The sequence below is a fragment of the Megalobrama amblycephala genome, linkage group LG15, assembly GCF_018812025.1.
Source record: "Megalobrama amblycephala isolate DHTTF-2021 linkage group LG15, ASM1881202v1, whole genome shotgun sequence".
Taxonomy (NCBI): domain Eukaryota; kingdom Metazoa; phylum Chordata; class Actinopteri; order Cypriniformes; family Xenocyprididae; genus Megalobrama; species Megalobrama amblycephala.
In genome coordinates, this window is record NC_063058.1 from 22,682,900 (window position 1) to 22,705,802 (window position 22,903).

The following is a 22,903-nucleotide window of genomic DNA, read 5'->3' on the forward strand; positions in this document are numbered from 1 at the left end:
CAAATAGCCTAAATAATATAAAATTGCATACTTTTTTCTTGAATTGTATTTAAAGGGAGAATGTTACTTTTAAAACATACATTTTAACATTTTGATGTTAAATCCACTATTTTATATAGAACATATATACAGTAGGCCATAATGCAATTACATCAGAAGTAACTGTAATGAAATTACAGAAAAACAAGAGTAATCCCTTACTTTACTTTTTTTCAAGGGAAAAGTAATTAAATTACAGTAGCTAGTTAATTACAAATGAATTACACCCAACACTGAAAATTAATAGTAATGATTACGATTTATGGTATATTCACACTTTATAGGCATTTAAAAAAAAAAAAAAAAAAAAAAGTTCTTGTCCATTTCTTATCGCATATAGAGTCTTAAAGGTGCAATATGTAATATTTTTGCAGTAAAATGCAAAAATAAAACCTCTAGGCCAGTGTTATATATTTTGTTCACTTGAGTACTTACACTGTAAAAAATGACCGTGATTTTAACAGTAAAAGACTGTAAAAATGCTGCGGTGAAAAACTGTCAATTGGTTTACAGAAAGTTTCCGTACTATATACGGTGAATAACTGTGATAGATCTAACGGTACATTTAATGTAATTTTACGGTAAAATAACGTTAAATTCACAGTTTTTAGAAGTGAAAAATAACAATTCATTGTAAAATTTACAGTGAAAAACCGTAAATTGACATTCCCACAATTCCCTGCGTGACACTTCACATTTGATATATTTTCGTTGAAATAACTCTGTTTCTTCTTAGTTTTTCTCATTTTTTTCTAATCAGTTATGTACATTAGGGTTTTATGTTACATCTAATGTTGTTAAATTAATGTTTATTGCATTTTTAAAATTTCATGCATGTTACCATGATGGTGTTTAGTGTGTGTGTGAATGACACTGTGTGCACCTATATGTTAGTGTTGTCCTTCTCAGCTTGTGGAAAATCTGCTTGTGATGAACTTTGATTAATCATGTGACTCTTATCACCACTGTGTTTGGTGACTGTCAGTGTATTATAAAGGTAAAAAACAGATATTAGTACTTCATTAGGTTGGTAAATTAACATTATATCAGTTAATGAAATACGTTATTTTACCGTAAATTTAACTGATTTTTTTTTTATGTTGCTACTGTATTTTTTATGGTAAAGTTCTGGCAACCAGAACTTTTTTTTTTTTTTTTTTTTACAGTGTACAATATCCCAAATGTTTCCAACTATTTGTAAATCGTGAGAAAATTGTAATTGTAACCAAGGCTCCAGGACATGTGAGGAGTCGCCTGTCAATTGCGTCATACCCGCGTTACCCTCGGTTTCTGGTTTTATTTTGTAGAAACCATGGAAACGCCAAAGACGCTTTAATATTTACATCTTTTAATAGACAAAGGAACAACTGTTTTGATATATTTATAGACAGAAAACTAATTATTGTTATATAGCTCAACACGTTTAGTCTTATTGTTTAAATCTAATTTTCTTGATTTTTTTGAGTACCATGCTTTACCATTCCTCAGAGAAAAACACTATTTTGTGAAGTAGCTAAAATAGCATAATCAGATGCAGCTTTATTTTTAGTTACAGTAATACAGCATTTTCTCCATAATACAATACGTTTTAAAATTAATTGCATGCCATTTATCAACACAAGCCATCCAGCATTTAATATGATATTCTAAAATCAATCTATCTTACTGCAGTGTGCAACAGTGTCTCACAGCAGCCGCCGAGCGAACGCACAGAGTAACGTTATAACATTTAACACTCTCAAATGTATCTAATAATAAACAGAGCTGCGTTACCTCATACTCATGATGACCGGAAAAGCGGAAGCAGCGCCGGCGACTGTTTCATAATAAAAGTCCCGCTGCTCGCGGTGTGTGTTGCGCAATCGCTCCAGCGGCCTCGTTCAGCTCCCACAACACTCGCTCCTGCTCTGCGTCATACTACAGTAATGTTAATAATCTCATCCATGAACATGATTTCTTCCCGAGTCCTATCCCGACTGTTTCCACTGGCTGTGAGGTGAAGACCACATGTCCCAAGATTCCGCTCTCAAACTTGCCGTCTTCAAGCTACGCCTTTGTTTTGAATAGGCCTCTAGCGACCTCTAGCGGACAAAATGATTACATATTGTATCTTTAATGCATACTCTGATGCAAATTGCTTTGAAGTTTGCTTTGAATGCATGTTTTTACTTTTATTCATTTATTTTAAAGGGACCTGTAACGTATTACAAGATGTAATATAAGTCTCTGGGGTCCCCAGAATGTGTCTGAAGTTTCAGCTCAAAATACCCCACAGTCGGTTGCTCAATAACGACAAAGTTGGAGAATCTCGTGTAGCCAAAATGACAGTTCAAATCGGGGTCAGACACTGATGGAGAGACTCAGGAAGAAATTACAACTTTTAGAAAAAAACTGGAAGTTTCTGAATGGTTAGTGGATAAATTTATGTAGTTTCTCTGGAGTTGATTTAACTCATTGACTAGCATGTATCGTCATGTTAATCTTTTGTGCAAATCCAGAGTTGAATATTGACACTTGAATTTACTGGCTATGGCATTAGAACTGGTACGCCGTTGTTGCTTGCGAAAAACAAAATGGCGGCGCCATGGGTGGAAACATGCAGATTAAGGGGCGGTAATATTATAATAAAATCCCCTTAATACTTCACTAGGGGAGTGAAATCTGAACGGCTCGTTTTTCACATGCTTGCAGAGAAAGGCTTACCACAAACAAATTAGGTTGTCCTTTTTCACATTTTCTGGGTTGGTAGATGCACCCGGGACCCGATTATAGCACTTAAGATGAAAAAAGTCAGATTTTCATGATATGCCCCCTTTAACAAAAGGTGTAACAAGAATTCTAATAATTTAACTACTATTAATAATTTATAGGATGTTTCATATCATTAGTCAGCAACTTTTAATCTTTTCATTTAGTATTCTCTTGAATTCCTGACCATTTATATAAATGAAACCCAGCACCAAGACCTGGAAGCTGAGCCAACCTGAGATGTTTTATAAGGTGAAAGTCTGGCTTTCCCCATCCAGACTATAAACTATAATTTTAACATTTTTGTCACTAATCGAAACCACTAGTTCTATTCTATTTGGAGTGTAACACACAATTGTGTGGCTGCTGCATGTTTAGACAGTCTTTTCTTATGAGATAATGATGACCTCAGTTTTCCATGGAGATTCAGCACATTCTAGACTGTTATTACAGAGTAAAAACTTCACTTTGCCATAGCCTAGTAATTTCGGTGTAATTACTAAGAAGGCAAGATAAAGAGCTATCACTTTAACCCATGTGACCAAAAACTTTTGGAGTCCAGAAATCCCCACTCTTATGGCAAGATTATTATTACTATTAAATAAGCTTTTCACAGCTATTCTTTTAATTATTATGCCTGGTTAATAGTCGTCCAGTCTTATGTAACAGCCATCAGGGACAGAGTTCACCTTGTTCTTCCCTACCGATAAACAAATGGAGAAAGGAGAGACAAAAAGGTGACAGATGGAGGATCTTGTTTGAAAGCGGAGCCCTGCCAGGGGCCACCTGGCCTGCTGTTAAACTCTATCTATCCATCTATCCGTCTATCTATCTATCTATCTATCTATCTATCTATCTATCTATCTATCTATCTATCTATCTATCTATCTATCTATCTATCTATCTATCTATCTATCTATCTATCTATCTATCTATCTATCTATCTATCTATCTATCTATCTAACTCTATCTATCTATCTATCTATCTATCTATCTATCTATCTATCTATATCTATCTATCTATCTATCTATCTATCTATCTATCTATCTATCTATCTAACTCTATCTATCTATCTATCTATCTATCTATCTATCTATCTATCTATCTATCTAACTATATCTATCTATCTATCTATCTATCTATCTATCTATCTATCTATCAAACTATATCTATCTATCTATAACTATATCTATCTATCTATCTATCTATCTATCTATCTATCTATCTATCTATCTATCTATCTATCTATCTATCTATCAATCAAACTATATCTATCTATCTATCTATCTATCTATCAATCAAACTATATCTATCTATCTATCTATCTATCCATCTATCAAACTATATCTATCTATCTATCTATCTATCTATCAATCAAACTATATCTATCTATCTATCTATCTATCTATCCATCTATCAAACTATATCTATCTATCTATCTATCTATCTATCTATCTATCTATCTAACTATATCTATCTATCTATCTATATCTAACTATATCTATTTATCTATCAATCAAACTATATCTATCTATCTATCTATCTATCTATCTATCTATCTATCAAACTCTATCTATCTATCTATCTATATATCTATCAAACTATATCTATCTATCTATCTATCTATATATCTATCTATCAAACTATATCTATCTATCTATCTATCATCTATCAGACTCTATCTATCTATCAAACTATCTCTCTCTCTCTCTCTCTATCTATCTATCAAACTCTATCTATCTATCTATCTATTTATCTATCTATCTATCCATCTATCAAACTCTATCTATCTATCTATCTATCTATCTATCAATCTATCCATCTATCAAACTATCTATCTATCTATCTATCTATCTATCTATCTATCTATCTATCTATCTATCTATCTATCTATATATCTATCTATCATCTATCTATCTATCTATCTATCTATCTATCTATCTATCTATCTATCTATCAAACTATATCTATCTATCTATCTATCTATCTATCAAACTATATCTATCTATCTATCTATCATCTATCAGACTCTATCTATCTATCAAACTATCTCTCTCTCTCTCTCTCTCTATCTATCTATCAAACTCTATCTATCTATCTATCTATTTATCTATCTATCTATCCATCTATCAAACTCTATCTATCTATCTATCTATCTATCTATCAATCTATCCATCTATCAAACTATATCTATCTATCTATCTATCTATCTATCTATCTATCTATCCATCTATTAAACTCTATCTATCTATCAAACTATATCTATCTATATCTCTCTATCTATCTATCTATCTATCTATCTATCTATCTATCTATCTATCTATCTATCTATCTATCTATTCATTCCATGGAGGTTAAGAAACCATAGATACCAATAAAGAACCATTATTTTTAAGAGTATGTTCATTTTGTCGTGTGCTTTGTGAATTTCTATATATATTCTATTTAATTTATTTTATGCATGCCTATTTATTTTTTTATTTTCTTGTATTCTGTACACTGGAAGCTTTTGTCACCTGATTCTGATCTCCACTAGATGGCGATATTAACTAACAGCTCTTTTATATTTACCTTGATTTTTCCTTGTTTTATTTAAACATCATGTGTCATATTTCTTCTCAATCACTTCACTGACATGGTCTCTTTGGTAAACAAGTACTTAAAAAAAAAAAAAAAAAACTTTTAGGGAAAATTGTTGGTTATGACGTCACATATGTTTGATAAATTGAAAAACTATAAATATTTAACGGTTCTTATTTATTTCATCTATGTTTGGATAAATACGTAATCATTTAGCCTACATTTTAATATTGTATTATTAATTCTGGGTATAGAAAAAGGGTAAACCACCTTCAGAAGTTTCTAAAAGCTCCTGACATACGGTTACCATAGTATTCATGACGAACGTCAACAAACACGTTAAACCCCAGTTATGGATAAAAGCACCTAAGAGCACGTCGTTGATGTTTTTCGAATATCTGGCAACCTCAGGACTGAGTCAGCTGACCGGCTGATGATGACAGTAGAGCCACCGACTGTCAAAGGTAGAGACACATCGCACCGCTGCTCTCCTGTAACAAAGAGTGATTTGACTCCATATATCTGTGGGGTTTAAATGAGCGATCATGAGCAGCAGCAGCAGCACACAATCTTACACACGCTTCAGTGATGAAAACTACAAAAACTGGTTGAAAACAACGGAGAGTCTTTACATGCTGAGGAGCTGCATTCAGGACTTCATTGAAAAGGAAACCGAAACTTATCACAACTCTCTCCGAAACAAAACCTATCTCAAAGGACAGACCTGTAAGCGAACCTGCTGCGATATTAAGGTAAACCGTTAATGTAAAGTCAGTGTAAACTATCGAAATAGCCTTCTTTATTTATCGATTCATTGTACGGTTAAATATGTATACACACACCCAATACCCACATACCCAATCCTAAATTTCTACATTTTATACAGCAACAGTCTATTAATGTGCAATTCATAAAAAATTACAGTAAAATGCAGAAAATACTTGCATAATATAAATATTTACAAACTGAATTAAAGGGTTAGTTCACCCAAAAATGAAAATAATGTCATTAATTACTCACCCTCATGTCGTTCTACACCTGTAAGACCTTCGTTCATCTTCGGAACACAAATTAAGATATTTTTGATGAAATCCGATGGCTCAGTGAGGCCTGCATAGCCAGAAATTACATTTCCTCTCTCAAGATCCATTAATGTACTAAAAACACATTTAAATCAGTTCATGTGAGTATAGTGGTTCAATATTAATATTATAAAGCAATGACAATATTTTTGGTGCGCCAAAAAAACAAAATAACAATTTATATAGTGATGGCTGATTTCAAAACACTGCTTCATGAAGATTCGGAGCATAAATGAATCAGCGTGTTGAATCATGATTCAGATCGCGTGTCAAATCGGCAAACTGCTGAAATCACGTGACTTTACGTGAAAATATTCTCGTCGCTTTATAATATTAATATTGAACCACTGTACTCACATGAACGTATTTAAATATGTTTTTAGTACCTTTATGGATCTTGAGAGAGGAAATGTCATTGCTGGCTATGGAGGCCTCACTGAGCCATCGGATTTCAACAAAAATATCTCAATTTGCATTCCAAAGATGAACGAAGGTCTTACGGGTGTGGAACAGCATGAGGGTGAGTAATTAATGACAGAATTTTAATTTTTGGGTGAACTAACCCTTTAACTCAATTAAATACATTTTTAACAATTAAAGGGATAGTTCACCCAAAAATCATAATTTGTGTTCTACTGAAGAAACAAAGTCACCTACATCTTGGATGCCCTAGGGCTAAGCAGATAAACATCAATGAATTATCCCTTTAACTTACTGACTATAAATTTATTTATACAACTTACAGGTCCCACACATTTCAGCTTTCTCTACAAATTTGTATTTTATGCTCAATTGTCTAACTATTGTCTCTGTCCGTCCGTCCATCGCTATTTTAAATAAAAATGTTAACACAAATACTGTAGGAATACTACAAAAAGTCTAAAAGAATGTCTGCTTGTTTGTCTATCATCGATCGATGTGCTTGTCCATCCATCCATCCATCCACATATTAAATAAAAATGTGGATTAACACAATTAGAAATATTGTAATACTACAAAAAGCCTAAAACAATGTCATTTAGAATCAAAGATTCTGGGAATGTCTGTACCTGTCTCTCAAACTGTGCTTTCTGCTACCCGTAGTCTGCCTGCGAATTGTGTGAATGCTGGAGGAAAGAAATCGAAGCCAGTCATAATGGGAGCCGTAACGGTATACACTGGGAGAACTGCCGGCCACATCTGTGGTCTAAAGAAAAGTGGGAAGTTGCCAAGGTAAGTTATTTTCATCATTAATAATAACCATTGCATTATAATGGTACACTGTTGCCACTGAGTGCTTTGTTGTATATGGGGAGGGTAATATTTAGTTATTCGGTGTCAGTGAACAAAAATCAATGTCCATTACATCTTTATCTTTGTTGATTGCATGTTTTTCATTGCAGGCACATATGCCTCGTGGACACAAAAAACATTGCAAGTTTGCCGAGTTTGATGTCGCTGCCATCCTGAACTTAATGAGTTCCTGTAAACATTTCGACATCCCGGTAAAATATGTGACAAATGTAAGTATTCTGAAATGCAAATATCCTTTTTTCCCCTTCAAATTCTCGTTTTCAACATTACAGTATATATAGTATCGGTATGGATATTCACATACTGTAGATCTCACTGTGTGCTGGATAACACATTTTACACTTATTTCTTTTCAACAATTAAGGTAATAAATGTACGGAACAGTGCGATGCACTCGCCTGACTTGAAAATTAGTAAGGAGGACATGAACAGGCATCATAATACGGTCCTGCAGTTGGCAAAGTTGCTCGAACCTAAAATCCCTAAACTGAAAGACTTGGAAAAGAAGATTACACAGGTGGATGGAAAATTAATAATAATTCATTATTATCATATTAATAAAACAGTATTACCATTATTATTATTTAATAATAATGATATTAGCGATTAGGATAAATGTTACTCTCTTTACCAATGTAATTGTATTATTCATAATTAAATTCAAAACAAACATTTTTTATATATTATTTTTCTATGTAGTTTAATAACATCTTAGACAAGAACTTCAATGAAGCCCCATGTGAAGTAGACGGCCAACAGGTAGATCTTCAGACCATGGAAGTTCTGAACCGTGAGCAGCAAGCATTGAAAGACAGGATTGAAGACTTTATCGCGCGCTTTGAGGGAAACCAAGACGAAAATGATGAAGTAAGTAAACTGTTTAGTGGTTAAGTGTGAACAGCATCATGTTTGTTCTAAAAAAAACATGACTTTATGTTAAGGAAAAACCAGAGGACATGGAGAGTCTCCTGGACTTCCTGGAACAAAACAAAGATCTCCTGGAGAACCTGGGCCCTGAAGTCGGAAAACTTAAAGAGATGCAGGCAAAAGTAGATCAACATGAGGAGAAAATCACCAAACTGGGAGACAGAGTGGACCACCTGGAGAAGGTGACACTTGGTAAGAAGAAGTGAGAAGAAAATAACACCATTAATATTTATCTTTTTAGCAATATTTGGTTTCTACATGATGTTTATATTATGTTATATGGGCAAAGTCCCTTTCACTCGGCAGCCATCTTTGAAACACCTCTCGGGCATGCAAGTGCAGCTCCTATCTCTTTGAATGGGGAAACATCAAATTCTGTTTGCCAAGCTTTCGATTAAAGGTCATATTTGAAATCACCAATGAAATCTCACAACTGCCTCATAAATTTTGTTACTAAACGCTCGAATCTGCGCGCGTCTGTTTCTACAGGAACCGGAGCTTCTAACAGCCGCTACAGTGATGCGATGACTTTACCAGTTGGCGATTGGCTCTTATTTAGAAGGCGGGACTTATTCCATATTGCGCATTTCACTTTCTCCCATTCAAAACAATTCTATAGTCTTTGATATGGGCCAAAAGTGAACTCACAAAGAAATCCTAGTTTAGCCGCACATTTAAAGTTAAAGTTATAAAATGAAAAAGTTATAAATTATTTTTGTTAGGTTTTAGATGTTGAAGAGGAAGCCATCCCTTGTGAAAAAGAAGTACACTTTAGCATTCTTTTAAAGTACACATGAAATCAAAATTTACCTTATTTATTTTGTTAGCTCAAATTGCTAGTTTTGTGGTGAACAATTAATCCGTGCAAGTCAATCCACACAAAAAAATTGTTTGGCTTTGTAATATTTAATCAAAATCTGAAAATGCTCCTCCCCTCTGCAATGGTGCCCCTTTTCTAATGACATCAGTTTGACTGTTTGGGTTGAAAACGCTTAAACCACTCCCCTCCAAAGGTTAGCCTGCTATGAGCGAGAGATGGTAAAATAAAACCCCATCCACTATTCAATATTCCGTTTCACTTGGAAATACGTCACAACACTGGAGAAAAGTCGTTTGCAACTTCCGGTTCACGGGACTTTAAAAAGAGTACTTACTATGGAAAAATATACTTTAAAAAATATACTTAAGTGTGAAGTGAATGTAATGTTTTCAGATTTGTTTGTTAGTTTTATATTTATGTTAATTGAAATTAGCTTAACTTCAAAGTGCTTTTTTGACCCACTTAAGTAGGACTTGTATGTAATTAAAAAAAAAAACTTTAATGTCATTTCTATTGAAACTTGTATGTCATAAATTTAAAATTATACTTAAGTTGTTTACATGTTTTAATGTTAGTCAGCACATCAAAATAAGTGCACTTCTCCAAAGCACAAAAAAAAAATATTAAACATAAAATGTAGTTAAAATGTACTTCAAAGTAAAACTTTTAAATTGACATTTTTAAAAGCCTACTTAAGTGTGTTAACACTTAACATTCATGAGTGTTCTCAACGTCAAGTGCCTTTTATTTCATTAATATTATCTGCAAGCACAGTTTTTAAAAAATAGGGCTGCACAACGATTAATCGCGATTAATCGTTTGCAAAAAAAGTCTGTGTTTACGTAATATATGTGTGTGTTCTGTGTATAATAATTATGTATATATAAATACATGCACATACATGTATAAATTTAAGAAATATATACATGTATAAATAAATATACATATTTATATATATTTTATATTACATATAAATATAGATATTTTATATGTAAATATAATTTTTTTCTTAAATATATACATGTATGTGCATGTATTTATATATACATAATTATTATACACAGAACACACACATATATTACGTAACACAGACTTTTATTTTGCAAACGATTAATTGCGATTAATCGTTGTGCAGCCCTATTTAAAAACCATACTTTTGAGATTTGAAGTGCACTACAAGTGCACATCCAGTACTATTAAGTGCACTATTAAGTGGATGTTATGCTTTTAATACACAGAACAAACTGATAAACCAACTTACACACATTTAACGCACCTTGAGTAATTCTCACATGTAAGAGTCCTACTATATTTCCATTAATCTCATTCTTTCCCGTTTCTATCCACAGATCCAGTGTTTCCTGGCAACCCACTTAGATACAAGAATCATCTTTATGAATATTGCCGTGCAAAGAAATGGACAGAGGACAAATGGCCTGTTTTTACAGAGATTCTGGAAGCACAGGGTAACAAATTCATCATATTTGTCCATGTAACATTAAATGCATAATAGTTCTTTAGAAACAAATAAAACATGTATATGTTTAGATATACAGTACAGAAAAAGTGGTAATGCACAAATGAAAATCTTTCATTCAGGTTAGATTCAACAGTAATCATACAGTTCATATCCTCTGTACAGGTTACAGGGCTGAAGTGAAGGTGAATGGGCAAAGTTTCTTTGGCCAGAGGGTGTTTAATGACAAAAAGTCCGCCCATCAGGAGGTGGCGTACATTGCCCTTGAGCAGTTGAAATTACAAGAAGAAGGCACAGATGAACCATCAAGCTCAGTCACACAGCCTGAGGCCTCCTGTTCATCTTCCTCAGGTAAAACTGATAGTATTGATTAATGGTGCACAGTCCTGCATTGAGATGAAACTACGATCGGTATGTAATTTCAAATTTTGACCTTTCAGGAATCACTTTCTTTGGTAAAGTGACTGTGGATCTTGATCAAGAAGTTGCGTCTGATAAATGCGCTTCAGTGGAAGAAGCAACTGAAGTTGCTTATAAGGTTTTATGGGAAAGATTTCGCAGCAGTGCTCCAGCAGAAGGTAAAGGATAAAGTTAAGCTTAAAGGGTTAGTTCACCCAAAAATGATTTTTTTTTCATTAATTAATGTTGTTCCAAACCCATAAGACCTTTGTTCATCTTCAGAACACAAATTAAGATACAGTATTTTTGATGAAATCTGACAGGTTTTTTATCCCCTATAAAAAGCAACATAGTTACCACATTCAAGGTCCAGAAAAGTAGTAAAGACATGGTTAAAATAGTCCATGTGACTACAATGGTTCAACCTTAAAGGTGCCCTAGATTCAAAATTAGAATTTACCTCTGCATAGTTGAATAACAAGAGTTCAGTACATGGAAATGACATACAGCGAGTTTCAAACTCCATTGCTTCCTCCTTCTTATATAAATCTCATTTGTTTAAAAGACTTCCAGAAAAAAAGGGGGAACCTAAACATAACACCGACTGTCGGGGTATACGCCCCAATATTTGCATATGCCAGCCCATGTTCCCAACATTATGAAAGGCATTAGACAAGGGCAGCCAGTAACGTCTGGATCTGCACAGGTGAATCATCAGACTAGGTAAGCAAGCAAGAACAACAGCGAAAATGGCAGATGGAGCAATAATAACTGACATGATCCATGATATCATGATATTTTTAGTGATATTTGTAAATTGTCTATCTAAATGTTTTGTTAGCATGTTGCTAATGTACTGTTAAATGAGGTTAAAGTTACCATCGTTTCTTACTGAATTCACGGAGACAAGAGCTGTCGCTATTTTCATTTTTAAACACTTTCAGTCTGTATAATGCATAAACACAACTTCATTCTTTATCAATCTCTCCAACAGTGTAGCATTAGCCATTAGCCACGGAGGACAGCCTCAAACTCATAGAGAATCAAATATAAGCATCAAAATAAATACTTTACTCACATAATTCGAAGCATGCATACAGCATGCATGACGAGCATCTTGTAAAGATCCATTTGAGGGTTATATTAGCTGTGTGAACTTTGTAAATGTGCTGTAATATAATCGAGAGCTCGTGTGGCAGGGAGCACGCGAATTAAAGGGGCAGCGCACTGAAAAAATCAGTGCATAGTTAATGATGCCCCAAAATAGGCAGTTAAAAAAATTAATTAAAAAAAATCTATGGGGTATTTTGAGCTGAAACTTCACAGACACATTCAGGGGACACCTTAGACTTATATTACATCTTGTGAAAAAGCATTCTTGGGCACCTTTAATGTTATGAAGCGATGAGAATAGTATTGGCTCAGTATTGGCCGATGCTGTTTATGTGAGCAGCATGACGCATGCACTTGATGCTGACGCAGGAGTCGGCCAATAATGAGTCATCGTTCTGATGTAGAACATGGACAGAAATTTCATTTTTGGGTGAACTAACCGTTTAAGATACAATGAAAAGACAAATATTGCGAGTTTGCATCTAAAGTGTTTCACCGATATTTAAGTCTTAAAATAATACTTTATTTAATACTTATAAAGTACTTTATAAGCATAAGCTCTTTAATAAATACAGAATAGTGAACCAAACATGTAAAGTTTTTGGAAATAAATCCATTTAAGTTTTATGCAATATATGTGCAGTTTTAACACTTTAATGGGCAGGATTGCCTCTAAAATACCTCTGAAAATTAGTTTATTGGTATTTCCCAACACATCAAAACTAAAATTACATATATTCATTAAATAACATATTACTTCTATTTTCAGTTGTACATGTTGTATTTCTAGGGGCAATTTCTAGGTACTATTGGTACTTCCCCCAAAAAAACATTTTCATCTAATAACATTTTACTTCTATTTTCAGTTTTACATTTCTGGACAAAAAGAGTTATGGTTAAAAATGTTTAACCTAAAAAGTACTATGGTAATACCATGTTTTTGAACACATTCTCTGAAGTACTTTGGCATTTTAGGGATTCAATGATTTTCTGAATTGCACGGTTAAGCTGCTTTATATTCCCATTTCAACAGGTCGGACATACAGGTCATTGATCATGGAATATTTCAACACACAGCGTTTCCAAAAACCGACAGAACTCTTTGTTCAAAATGACGACGACACAACCATTTGCAAGCTCAAACTCGTCGGCCCTTTTACTTTCTATGACAAAGGTAATTGCACTTCTACTGTTAGTCATTGGTTAAACATCTTTTATCTTCCTTTCACTAAAGGTTTGTGTTGATTTACAAGCTATTGTTTGCTGATCTTTAGTTTTCATTCCTTACATTTCTCAGATGGCTCCACCAAGAAGAGAACAGCAGAGCAACAGGCAGCTAAAGTTGCTCTGCAGCATCTGTCAGGGATCCTCAACTATGTTACATCAGGTACTGAGGAGAACTTCAAAGGTGTTCTGAATGTGCGTCTACAGACCCTGGGTCTCAAAACTGCTGTCTATGAAACTCAAGAGTATAAAGAAGAGATTAGTGATGACCATGTGACCAGTGGCATCAGTTGGGACCTGGCTACTTCTGCAGTATCGATCGGTCAAGCAGCAGAGAAAGAGCATTCAGAACTGAAGTCTAAAAGCATCTCTACATCAGCACAGCCAACATCAGGCCAAGAATCAGTCTGTGATCCTGTTCCTGTGCTGCCGGACCCTCAAGAATCCAGTTCTCCAGCCGCACAGAAGAAAAAGCCCGGGATTGATTGTCCAGGTACTGGAGCATATAAAAAGAAATAAGAAATTGGTGCTATAAAGTGTCAAAACCCAGAAGACTAATTTGCCAGAGATTCCCTGAAGATTTTCCTATGGGTTTTTATAAAATAAACATAATAGCTTCAAAATTTGCATTGTCGACTTGGGTGTGTGTAATTTATATTCTATAACAAAACATCCAAGTAGCGCCAAATTATGTGTGTTTACCACTGACCGTATTTTACTCATAAATTGAAAAACCCCATTATAAAAACCCATAGGAAAATCTGATAGGGAACCACTAGTGAATTAGTCTTCTGGGTTTTGACGTCATCCCTGCACCACTCTATTGCAGAGGACACAAGTAGAGATTGGTAGTGTTTTTAAATTTTAAATTTAATATATGTACAAGATGGAAAATAGAAAATACAGCAGAAAATTACTCAGAAAGTCACCATGAAATTAAAATTGACGATTGTATTTTTTGTTAATGGAATGTTGCAGGATATACTATAAACAATTTATCCGTGGACATCATTATTTTTTGAAAAAACAAAACGTATCCTCGTAATCTTTAATCAAAATAAATTTCCCTCCCTTTTGCAGTGGCTTCTCTTTTAACCCAATTTCATGGGAAAACATAACTATTTTACAAGTTGGCAATTTCATATGAATATGTAGGATGTGAATTGTACATAGATGTATGATTTTTTTGAAAACTGTAAGCATGAAGCTCCTCCCCTAACCCCACCCCTAAAATTTCCCGCCACTTGAAGTGTAAGCAGATCATACAAAAATGTAGATTGTAACTATTTGAACAAATTAGCCACCAATTCACCAAAACGTAAAATAGTTACAAATTTCCATTAGATTGTGTTCTCTTCTCTTCTCTGATGATGCGTGTACTGGCATGAGGGCAGGACAACCTGTCACTCACATGAGATCGACCAATAGCAAACCACAACCATCCAATCAATTCCAGATGGAGAAAATCAAGTCCCGCCCTACATTTTTTTTCTTGTTTGAGAAGCCGTTTCATTGAAATAAAGTGAAAAAGAATACATAAAAACAGCAGAGAAAATATTAAACATGATTAATAAATAACATTAAAAAATACAAACCCGATTCCAAAAAAGTTGGGACAGTGTACAAATTGTGAATAAAAAAGGAATGCAATAATTTACAAATCTCATAAACTTATATTTTATTCACAATAGAATATAGATAACATATCAAATGTTGAAAGTGAGACATTTTGCCAAAATATCATGACAAATATTGGCTCATTTTGGATTTCATGAGAGCTACACATTCCAAAAAAGTTGGGACAGGTAGCAGGCGTTTTCTCTGGGCCAAGGCTCATTTAAAATGGACTGTGGCAAAGTGGAAAACTGTTCTGTGGTCAGATGAATCAAAATTTGAAGTTCTTTTTGGAAAACTGGGACACCATGTTATCCGGACTGAAGAGGACAAGGACAACCCAAGTTGTTATCAGCGCTCAGTTCAGAAGCCTGCATCTCTGATGATATGGGGTTGCATGAGTGCATGTGGCATGGGCAGCTTACACATCTGGAAAGGCACCATCAATGCTGAAAGGTATATCCAAGTTCTAGAACAACATATGCTCCCATCCAGACGTCGTCTCTTTCAGGGAAGACCTTGCATTTTCCAACATGACAAGGCCAGACCACATACTGCATCAATTACAACATCATGGCTGCGTAGAAGAAGGATCCGGGTACTGAAATGGCCAGCCTGCAGTCCAGATCTTTCACCCATAGAAAACATTTGGCGCATCATAAAGAGGAAGATGCGACAAAGAAGACCTAAGACAGTTGAGCAACTAGAAGCCTGTATTAGACAAGAATGGGACAACATTCCTATTCCTAAACTTGAGCAACTTGTCTCCTCAGTCCCCAGACGTTTGCAGACTGTTATAAAAAGAAGAGGGGATGCCACACAGTGGTAAACATGGCCTTGTCCCAACTTTTTTGAGATGTGTTGATGCCATGAAATTTAAAATCTTTAAAAACTTTTTTTCCCTTAAAATGATACATTTTCCCAGTTTAAACATTTGATATGTCATCTATGTTGTATTCTGAATAAAATATTGAAATTTGAAACTTCCACATCATTGCATTCTGTTTTTATTCACAATTTGTACAGTGTCCCAACTTTTTTGGAATCGGTGTTTGTAAAAAGAAATGTGATTCAAAGAAATATCTTTTGCCATTTCAGGAATGACTTTCTTTGGTAAAGTCACTGTGGATCTCAATCAAGAAGTTGCGTCTGATAAATGCTCCTCAAAGGAAGAAGCAACTGAAGCCGCTTATAAGGTTTTATGGGAAAGATTTCGCATCAGTGCTCCAGCAGAAGGTAAAGTATAAAGATTAGGTTAGATATCAAAGATTTGATATAAAGCCATGTTATGTGTTCCACTTTTACATGAGGCTTGAAATACTATAATACCTAATATAAAAGACGTTAATGTACAGTAGTTGTTTTGGTGTTATTGTGAGCCAAATATGTTAAAATAATTGTCAGAAAAGCATAACCTGGTTTTAGTTTGTGTTACAACAGGTCAGACGTACAGGTCACTGATCATGGATCATTTCAACACCCATGATTTACAAAAGCCAACAGAAGAGTTTGTTGATGATGACAACACAACCATCTGCAAACTCAAATTCAATGGACCTTTCACTTTTTATGACAGAGGTGATTTCTACTTTTATTTATTGTTTAAACACTGTTTTTGGGGTGAAATATTACCTAGAATAAAGACATTTTTTTCCCCCTAAGAAAATTGAGTCTATTTTAAGGTGCCCCTATTATATTACCTTTCATATACAGCTGCTTGTATATGAATATCAAAGATCAAGATCCGCTGGGACTGAAATTCAGATATGGTAATGAGTGTTTAGTTTCCGACACGCTCTTTAAGCAGAAGACCAATCAAAACAGACTGGGCCATCTGACCAATCAGAGCAGAGTAGACTCTCAGAAAGGAGGGGTTTAGACTAGAGGGACTGAATTATTAATCGAACCGTTTCAGACACTGTGAGAAAAGAGGTGATTCCGCAATGTATATTATGAGAAAAGTGTTTTTTGGGCTTGTAATGCATGTAAATCTGTTGCATGAGATTACATTGGGAGTTTATCTTCTGTTTACTAAAATATGTGTTTTGATTTACAAGCTATTGTTTGCTGATCTTTAGTTTTCATGTCTTACATTTCTCAGATGGCTCCACCAAGAAGAAACTGGCAGAGCAACAGGCAGCTAAAGTTGCTCTGCAGCATCTGTCAGGGATCCTCAACTATGTTATATCTGATACTGAGGAGAACTTCAAAGGTGTTCTGAAGGAGCGTCTAGAGACGCTGCGTCTCAAAACTGCTGTCTATGAAACTCAAGAGTATAAAGATGAGATCAGGGAAGAGAAGGTGACCAGCGGTATTAGCCCACACCTTTCAAACTGTAAGTAACCAAACAATTCAAATTCTTGCATCTACTCTACGACATTGAATTTTGGAATGAATTTTGAATTTTTGTCTGCAGTATCGATCGGTCAGGCAGCAGAGGAAGAGCATTCAGAACTGAAGTCTAAAAGCATCTCTACATCAGCACAGCCAACATCAGGCCAAGAATCAGTCCGTGATCCTGTTCCTGTGCTGCCGGACCCTCAAGAATCCAGTTCTCCAGAGAGGAAAAAGCCCAGGATTGATTTTCCAGGTGAAGATGATAGGCTATTTCAGGGGACCTCACTAGCAGTGCTAGAGGTACAGTGTGATAACATGCACTGATTTGCAACCGCGCACTTATCTGCTTGTACATCTTTGTGTATTTTACAGAAATCGATGTGCTTTTTAGTGTATATAATCTCAAGCCCCCACATGTGAAGATGGAGAACATTAAGTGCAATACGAATTTCAAATGTACTGTAGAAATCAACCTGGAAAAATATACTTGTGTTAACAAACAAGGCTACAACTCCAAGAAAGAAGCCATACAAAAAACCTACCTGTTGTTTGGCCGTGCAGTGTCAATTTTGGATTCCAGTACAGGTACTTTTGTGTATTTATGTGCTTAAAATGTACTATATACACTACCAGTCAAAAGTTTGGAAACATTACTATTGAATTAAATGCTCATTAAGGCTGCATTTATTTCATAAAAAAACAATAAAAATGTGAAATATTATTACAATTTAAAATTATGGTTTTCTATTTTAATATGCTTTAAAATATAATATATATATAATATATAATATATATAATTTATTTCTGTGATCAAAGCTGAATTTTCAGCATCATTACTCCAGTCTTCAGTGTCACATGATCCTTCAGAAATCATTCTAATATGCTGATTTGATACTCAGTTATTATCAATGTTGAAAACAGTTGTGCTGCTTAATATTTTTTTGGAACCTGTGATACTTTTTTCAGGATTCATTGATGAATAAAAGGTTAAAAGAACAGCATTTATTCAAAATATAAATCTTTTCTAACAATATAAATCTTTACTCTCACTTTTTATCAATTTAACACATCCATGCTGAATAATTATTAATTTCTATATTAATTTATTTAAAAAAAAAATAAAAAATTACTGACCCCAAACTTTTTAACGGTAGTGTATATTGTTACAAAAGATTTCTATTTTAAATAAATGCTTTTATTTTTTTAAATTTTTATTCATCAAAGAATCACATGTTATAAAATAATATTAAGCAGCACAACTGTTTCCAACATTGATAATAAATCAGCATATTAGAATGATTTCTGAAGGATCATGTGACACTGAAGACTGGAGTAATGACGCTGAAAATTCAGCTTTGATCACAGAAAAAAAATTATATTTTAAAGTATATTAAAATGGAAAACCATAATTTTAAATTGTAATAATAGTACACAATATTATTGTTTTTTCTGTATTTATTATGAAATAAATGCAGCCTTAATGAGCATAAGAGACTTCGTTCAGAAACATTAAAAATAGTAATGTTTCCAAACTTTTGACTGGTAATGTAATAAGTGTGTATATATATATATATATATATATATATATATAATTCCTTAACTAATGCTTATTTATTTCTTACCTCGAACTCAAGATGAAAAGACGCCCAATGCGAAGGTCAAGCAGTTTTTTTCTCAGAATTCTCTTCCTCTTCCACAAGATGATGTTGAAGGCTCTGCACCGCCGTTTTACTGCTCAATAAAGAACATAAGTTACACAGTTAAATATACAGAACAAGGTTAGTATGAGCATCTTGTTTGATGTTAAACAAACTGTAGGAACGAGTTTGTACTCAACAGAATCAAGAACGTTTTCTTTTTTTTTGTAGGGTCAATGACAAATATGTGCGTCTAAGATACAGAAAATGAAAGAAATATTGGACCCCAAACATGTATTAAATATCTGAATGAATGCCATTTTATTAAAATATAATGTGGTCTTTTTTAGGGTCCACAGAGGATGAAGCCAAGTCAAATGCTCTCCAGAAAGCCCTAAGTTCACTATCACCTCTCTTTGATTATGCTTCAATAACTGGAGCTGACAGTGCTGAAGATGTACAGAATCAGCTGAGCTCCATGCTGAAGGGGGCCGGTCAGAAAGACCCCGTCATTTTCCTGGAGCCTGTGGAACAGGCCTGTATCCAGCTGTCGTTCTGTGACTATACTGTGAAGTGCACATGCCAGAGCTCAAAGAAAGCAGCTCGGAATCATCTCAGCGCACGAATACTGGGCCTGTTGGGGGTAGAGACAGGTCAGAGCAACTGAATATCAACCAGCTTGTCTAAACACTACTTAAGTACATTATTAGAAAATGATAATTTAATGATTTTCATTCAGTTCTGAACCTGTTACAGGAGCAAACGATGCATCTTTGAGAAACCGCCTAAATGAGTGGTTCGTACAGCAGCATCTGCCGCAGCCAGTGTTTGAGGACACAGAAGAAGTGCTTGGAGCGAAGGCTACTTTCTCTGTCGCGTTAACCTGCTGCAGTCCAGGTGGGCTATCACTCACAAAACAATACATGTTCAGTAAATATTTAATGTTTATTTATCAACAATTATTTAATTATAATGTTATGTATAAATAATTTGAAATACAGTATCATTCAAAAGTTTGGGGTCGGTAAGATTTTTTTAAAAAGAAGTCTCTTCTGCTCACCAAGGCTGCATTTATTTGATCAAAAATACATTAAAACTAGTAATATTGTAATTATTACATTACTCTAGTCGTCAGTGTCACGTGATCCTTCAGAAATCATTCTAATACGCTGATTTGATGGTCAAGAAACATTTCTTATTTTTATCAAAGCTGAAAACAGTTTAATTTTTGTGGAAACCGTGATACATTTATTTTCAGGATTCTTTGATAAATTGGAAGTTCAAAAGAACAACGTTTTGTACCATTATAAATGTCTTTACTGTCACTTTTGATCAATTTAAAGGGTTAGTTCACCCAAAAATGAAAATTCTGTCATTAATTACTCACCCTCATGTCGTTCCACACCCGTAAGACCTTCATTCATCTTCAGAACACAAATTAAGATCTTTTTGATGAAATCCAATGGCTCAGTAAGGCCTGCATTGGCAGCAAGATCATTTCCTTTTTCAATGCCCAGAAAGCTACTAAAGACATACTTAAAAGAGTTCATGTGACTACAGTGGTTCAACCTTAATGTTATGAAGCGACAAGAATACATTTTTGTGTGAAAAAACCCCCAAAATAACGATTGTATTCAACAATATCTAGTGATGGGCGATTTCAAAACACTGCTTCATGAAGCTTTGAAGCTTTACAAATCTTTTGTTTCGAATCAGTGGTTCAGAGCGCGTATCAAACTGCCAAAGTCACGTGAACCATTGAAATTTCGAAACACTTATGACGTAACGAAGCCTCGTTTACTGAAATCATGTGACTTTGGCAGTTTGATACATGCTCTGAACCACTGATTTGAAACAAAAGATTCGTAAAGCTTCATGAAGCAGTGTTTTGAAATCGCCCATCACTAGATATTGTTGAATAAAGTCGCTATTTTGTTTTTTTGGTGCACAAAAAGTATTCTTGTTGCTTCATAAAATTAAGGTTGAACCACTGTAGTCACATGAACTGTTTTAAATATGTCTTTAGTAGCTTTCTGGGTGTTTTTTTATCAAAAATATCTTAATTTGTGTTCTGAAGATGAACGAAGGTCTTACGGGTGTGGAACGACATGAGGGTGAGTCATTAATGACATTAATGACAATTAACCCTTTAATGACCAGAGTAAACCATTTTTCTGTCAAGCAAATTACAATTGTAGAGTGTGTACTGCTCCTTGATTAAGTTCAAAATATTTGTGTGCAATATTAAATATTAAAGCATTACAGTTTCTTACAAGTTTATTGTTTGAATTCTAGACTGGGAAGACAGCTGGGAAACAGCAAAGATGAAGCTGCTTCAAGTGCTCAAGGAAAGATTTATTTTTCTGAATGATAAAAACATTTGAAATCTGTTTTAGCTGGGGAGAAAACTACCACAAATACACTAATTTTAAAAATTGAAAAAAAATTGTTAAAATATACATTTACATTTCTCTGGGATTTAAACCAATGGCCATGGCATTGAATGAAACTATTTTACAAATATGTATACCAAGTGTCTACCAATATAAACACTAAACCATTTTAATATCAGGAGAAAATTATAATGGCATTGAGTGCAAAAGCCAAAGTTTCATTAATTTTCCAAATTTCAATGATATTGCACTTCCTGAATGTCTTTCAAATTGAAGCACGATTCAGATTCAGGGGTTGTTGTCTTTGCTAGGAAGCTAATTGTAATCTACTACTGCAGATATGACTTAAAGAGATTACATTTTTAACAGTTTGGTCGGTCGAGTGGATTTATTCATGTCACACTTGACTGCAGAGCCGCGATATGGACCATTAACATTTACTTGTGTTGAAACATTGCAGTATTCGTGCAGCATCTTCACAGGCTTACAAAAGAAACGATTAGAATATGTAGTACATTTATTAACATTAATAACTGTGCATTTTAAAACCAGTTTACAATGAACTACAAGAACTGCCTACAAAAATTATACTTTGTGATCAAATACAGTGAGGATAGAAGATGTGTCATGTGATGTGTTTCCACTGTTCTCTGGCATACTTGTTTGATACTGGTACAACACTGTATTACTGAATATTCATCCAGGAACCCAATGATTCCTACTGTATGTGTTAATAATAATAAAATAATTTAACATCAGTATTTCATGTCTGTACTTTATTTTATTTCATATGGTAAGCAGCCAGTCAGCCGGTCATTACTGTAATATAAACCCCTTCATTTTGCGCAAAATGAGAGCTTATGATTAAATCTGCCAATTTTGGTTGTATCTACCTGCCCAGACAGTTTGAAATGTAGTGAAAATTTTAAATTTGTTCATTACCACAACCTATGAAAAAGACACCAATATTTTGACACAATAGTGAAATGTTGTTCTATGAACTGGCCGCTAGATGTCAATGTAGAGCTACAGTTTTAGTGTTGTTGTTGTTGTTGATGATGGAGAGTGTCTCAGGTTTTCTTCCAGCAGGTGCTCAGGATGTCAGCAGTACTCTGGGTCAGGATGTTCTTTCTCTATGTTCTTGACGCCTAGACCTCGCCAAATTCACTCACACGCCTCATGCACACATATAATACTGGCTACTGCTCATCATTATATA

The 22,903-nt window shown here is 34.3% G+C and overlaps 2 protein-coding genes across 3 annotated transcripts in view; one reads left to right on the plus strand and one right to left on the minus strand.

The window, feature by feature from the left end:
• Positions 1 to 19,377, minus strand: part of wasla (WASP like actin nucleation promoting factor a) — a 63,605-nt gene extending 44,228 nt beyond the window's left edge. The window contains exon 1 of the mRNA XM_048158660.1: positions 19,277 to 19,377. The gene's annotated coding sequence lies outside the window, so the exon portion shown is untranslated. The remainder of the gene's footprint in view (positions 1 to 19,276) is intronic.
• On the plus strand, positions 5,713 to 22,445 carry si:ch211-91p5.3. 2 transcript variants are annotated; one of them, XM_048158645.1, is made up of 20 exons: positions 5,713 to 6,120; positions 7,534 to 7,662; positions 7,833 to 7,952; positions 8,108 to 8,260; positions 8,443 to 8,610; positions 8,685 to 8,862; positions 10,840 to 10,956; positions 11,133 to 11,318; positions 11,408 to 11,545; positions 13,513 to 13,653; positions 13,777 to 14,196; positions 16,416 to 16,553; positions 16,743 to 16,895; positions 17,419 to 17,652; positions 17,734 to 17,907; positions 18,027 to 18,239; positions 19,289 to 19,432; positions 19,642 to 19,944; positions 20,048 to 20,188; positions 21,587 to 22,445. In XM_048158645.1, exons 1-20 carry the CDS (start codon positions 5,914 to 5,916, stop codon positions 21,673 to 21,675), a joined length of 3,546 nt encoding a protein of 1,181 aa, XP_048014602.1. In that variant the 5' UTR covers positions 5,713 to 5,913; the 3' UTR covers positions 21,676 to 22,445. The 2 variants fall into 2 exon arrangements, with proteins under 2 accessions (XP_048014602.1, XP_048014603.1); XM_048158646.1 differs by having other exon boundaries at positions 5,720 to 6,120; positions 16,758 to 16,895.
• Positions 22,446 to 22,903: the final 458 nt, after the last annotated feature.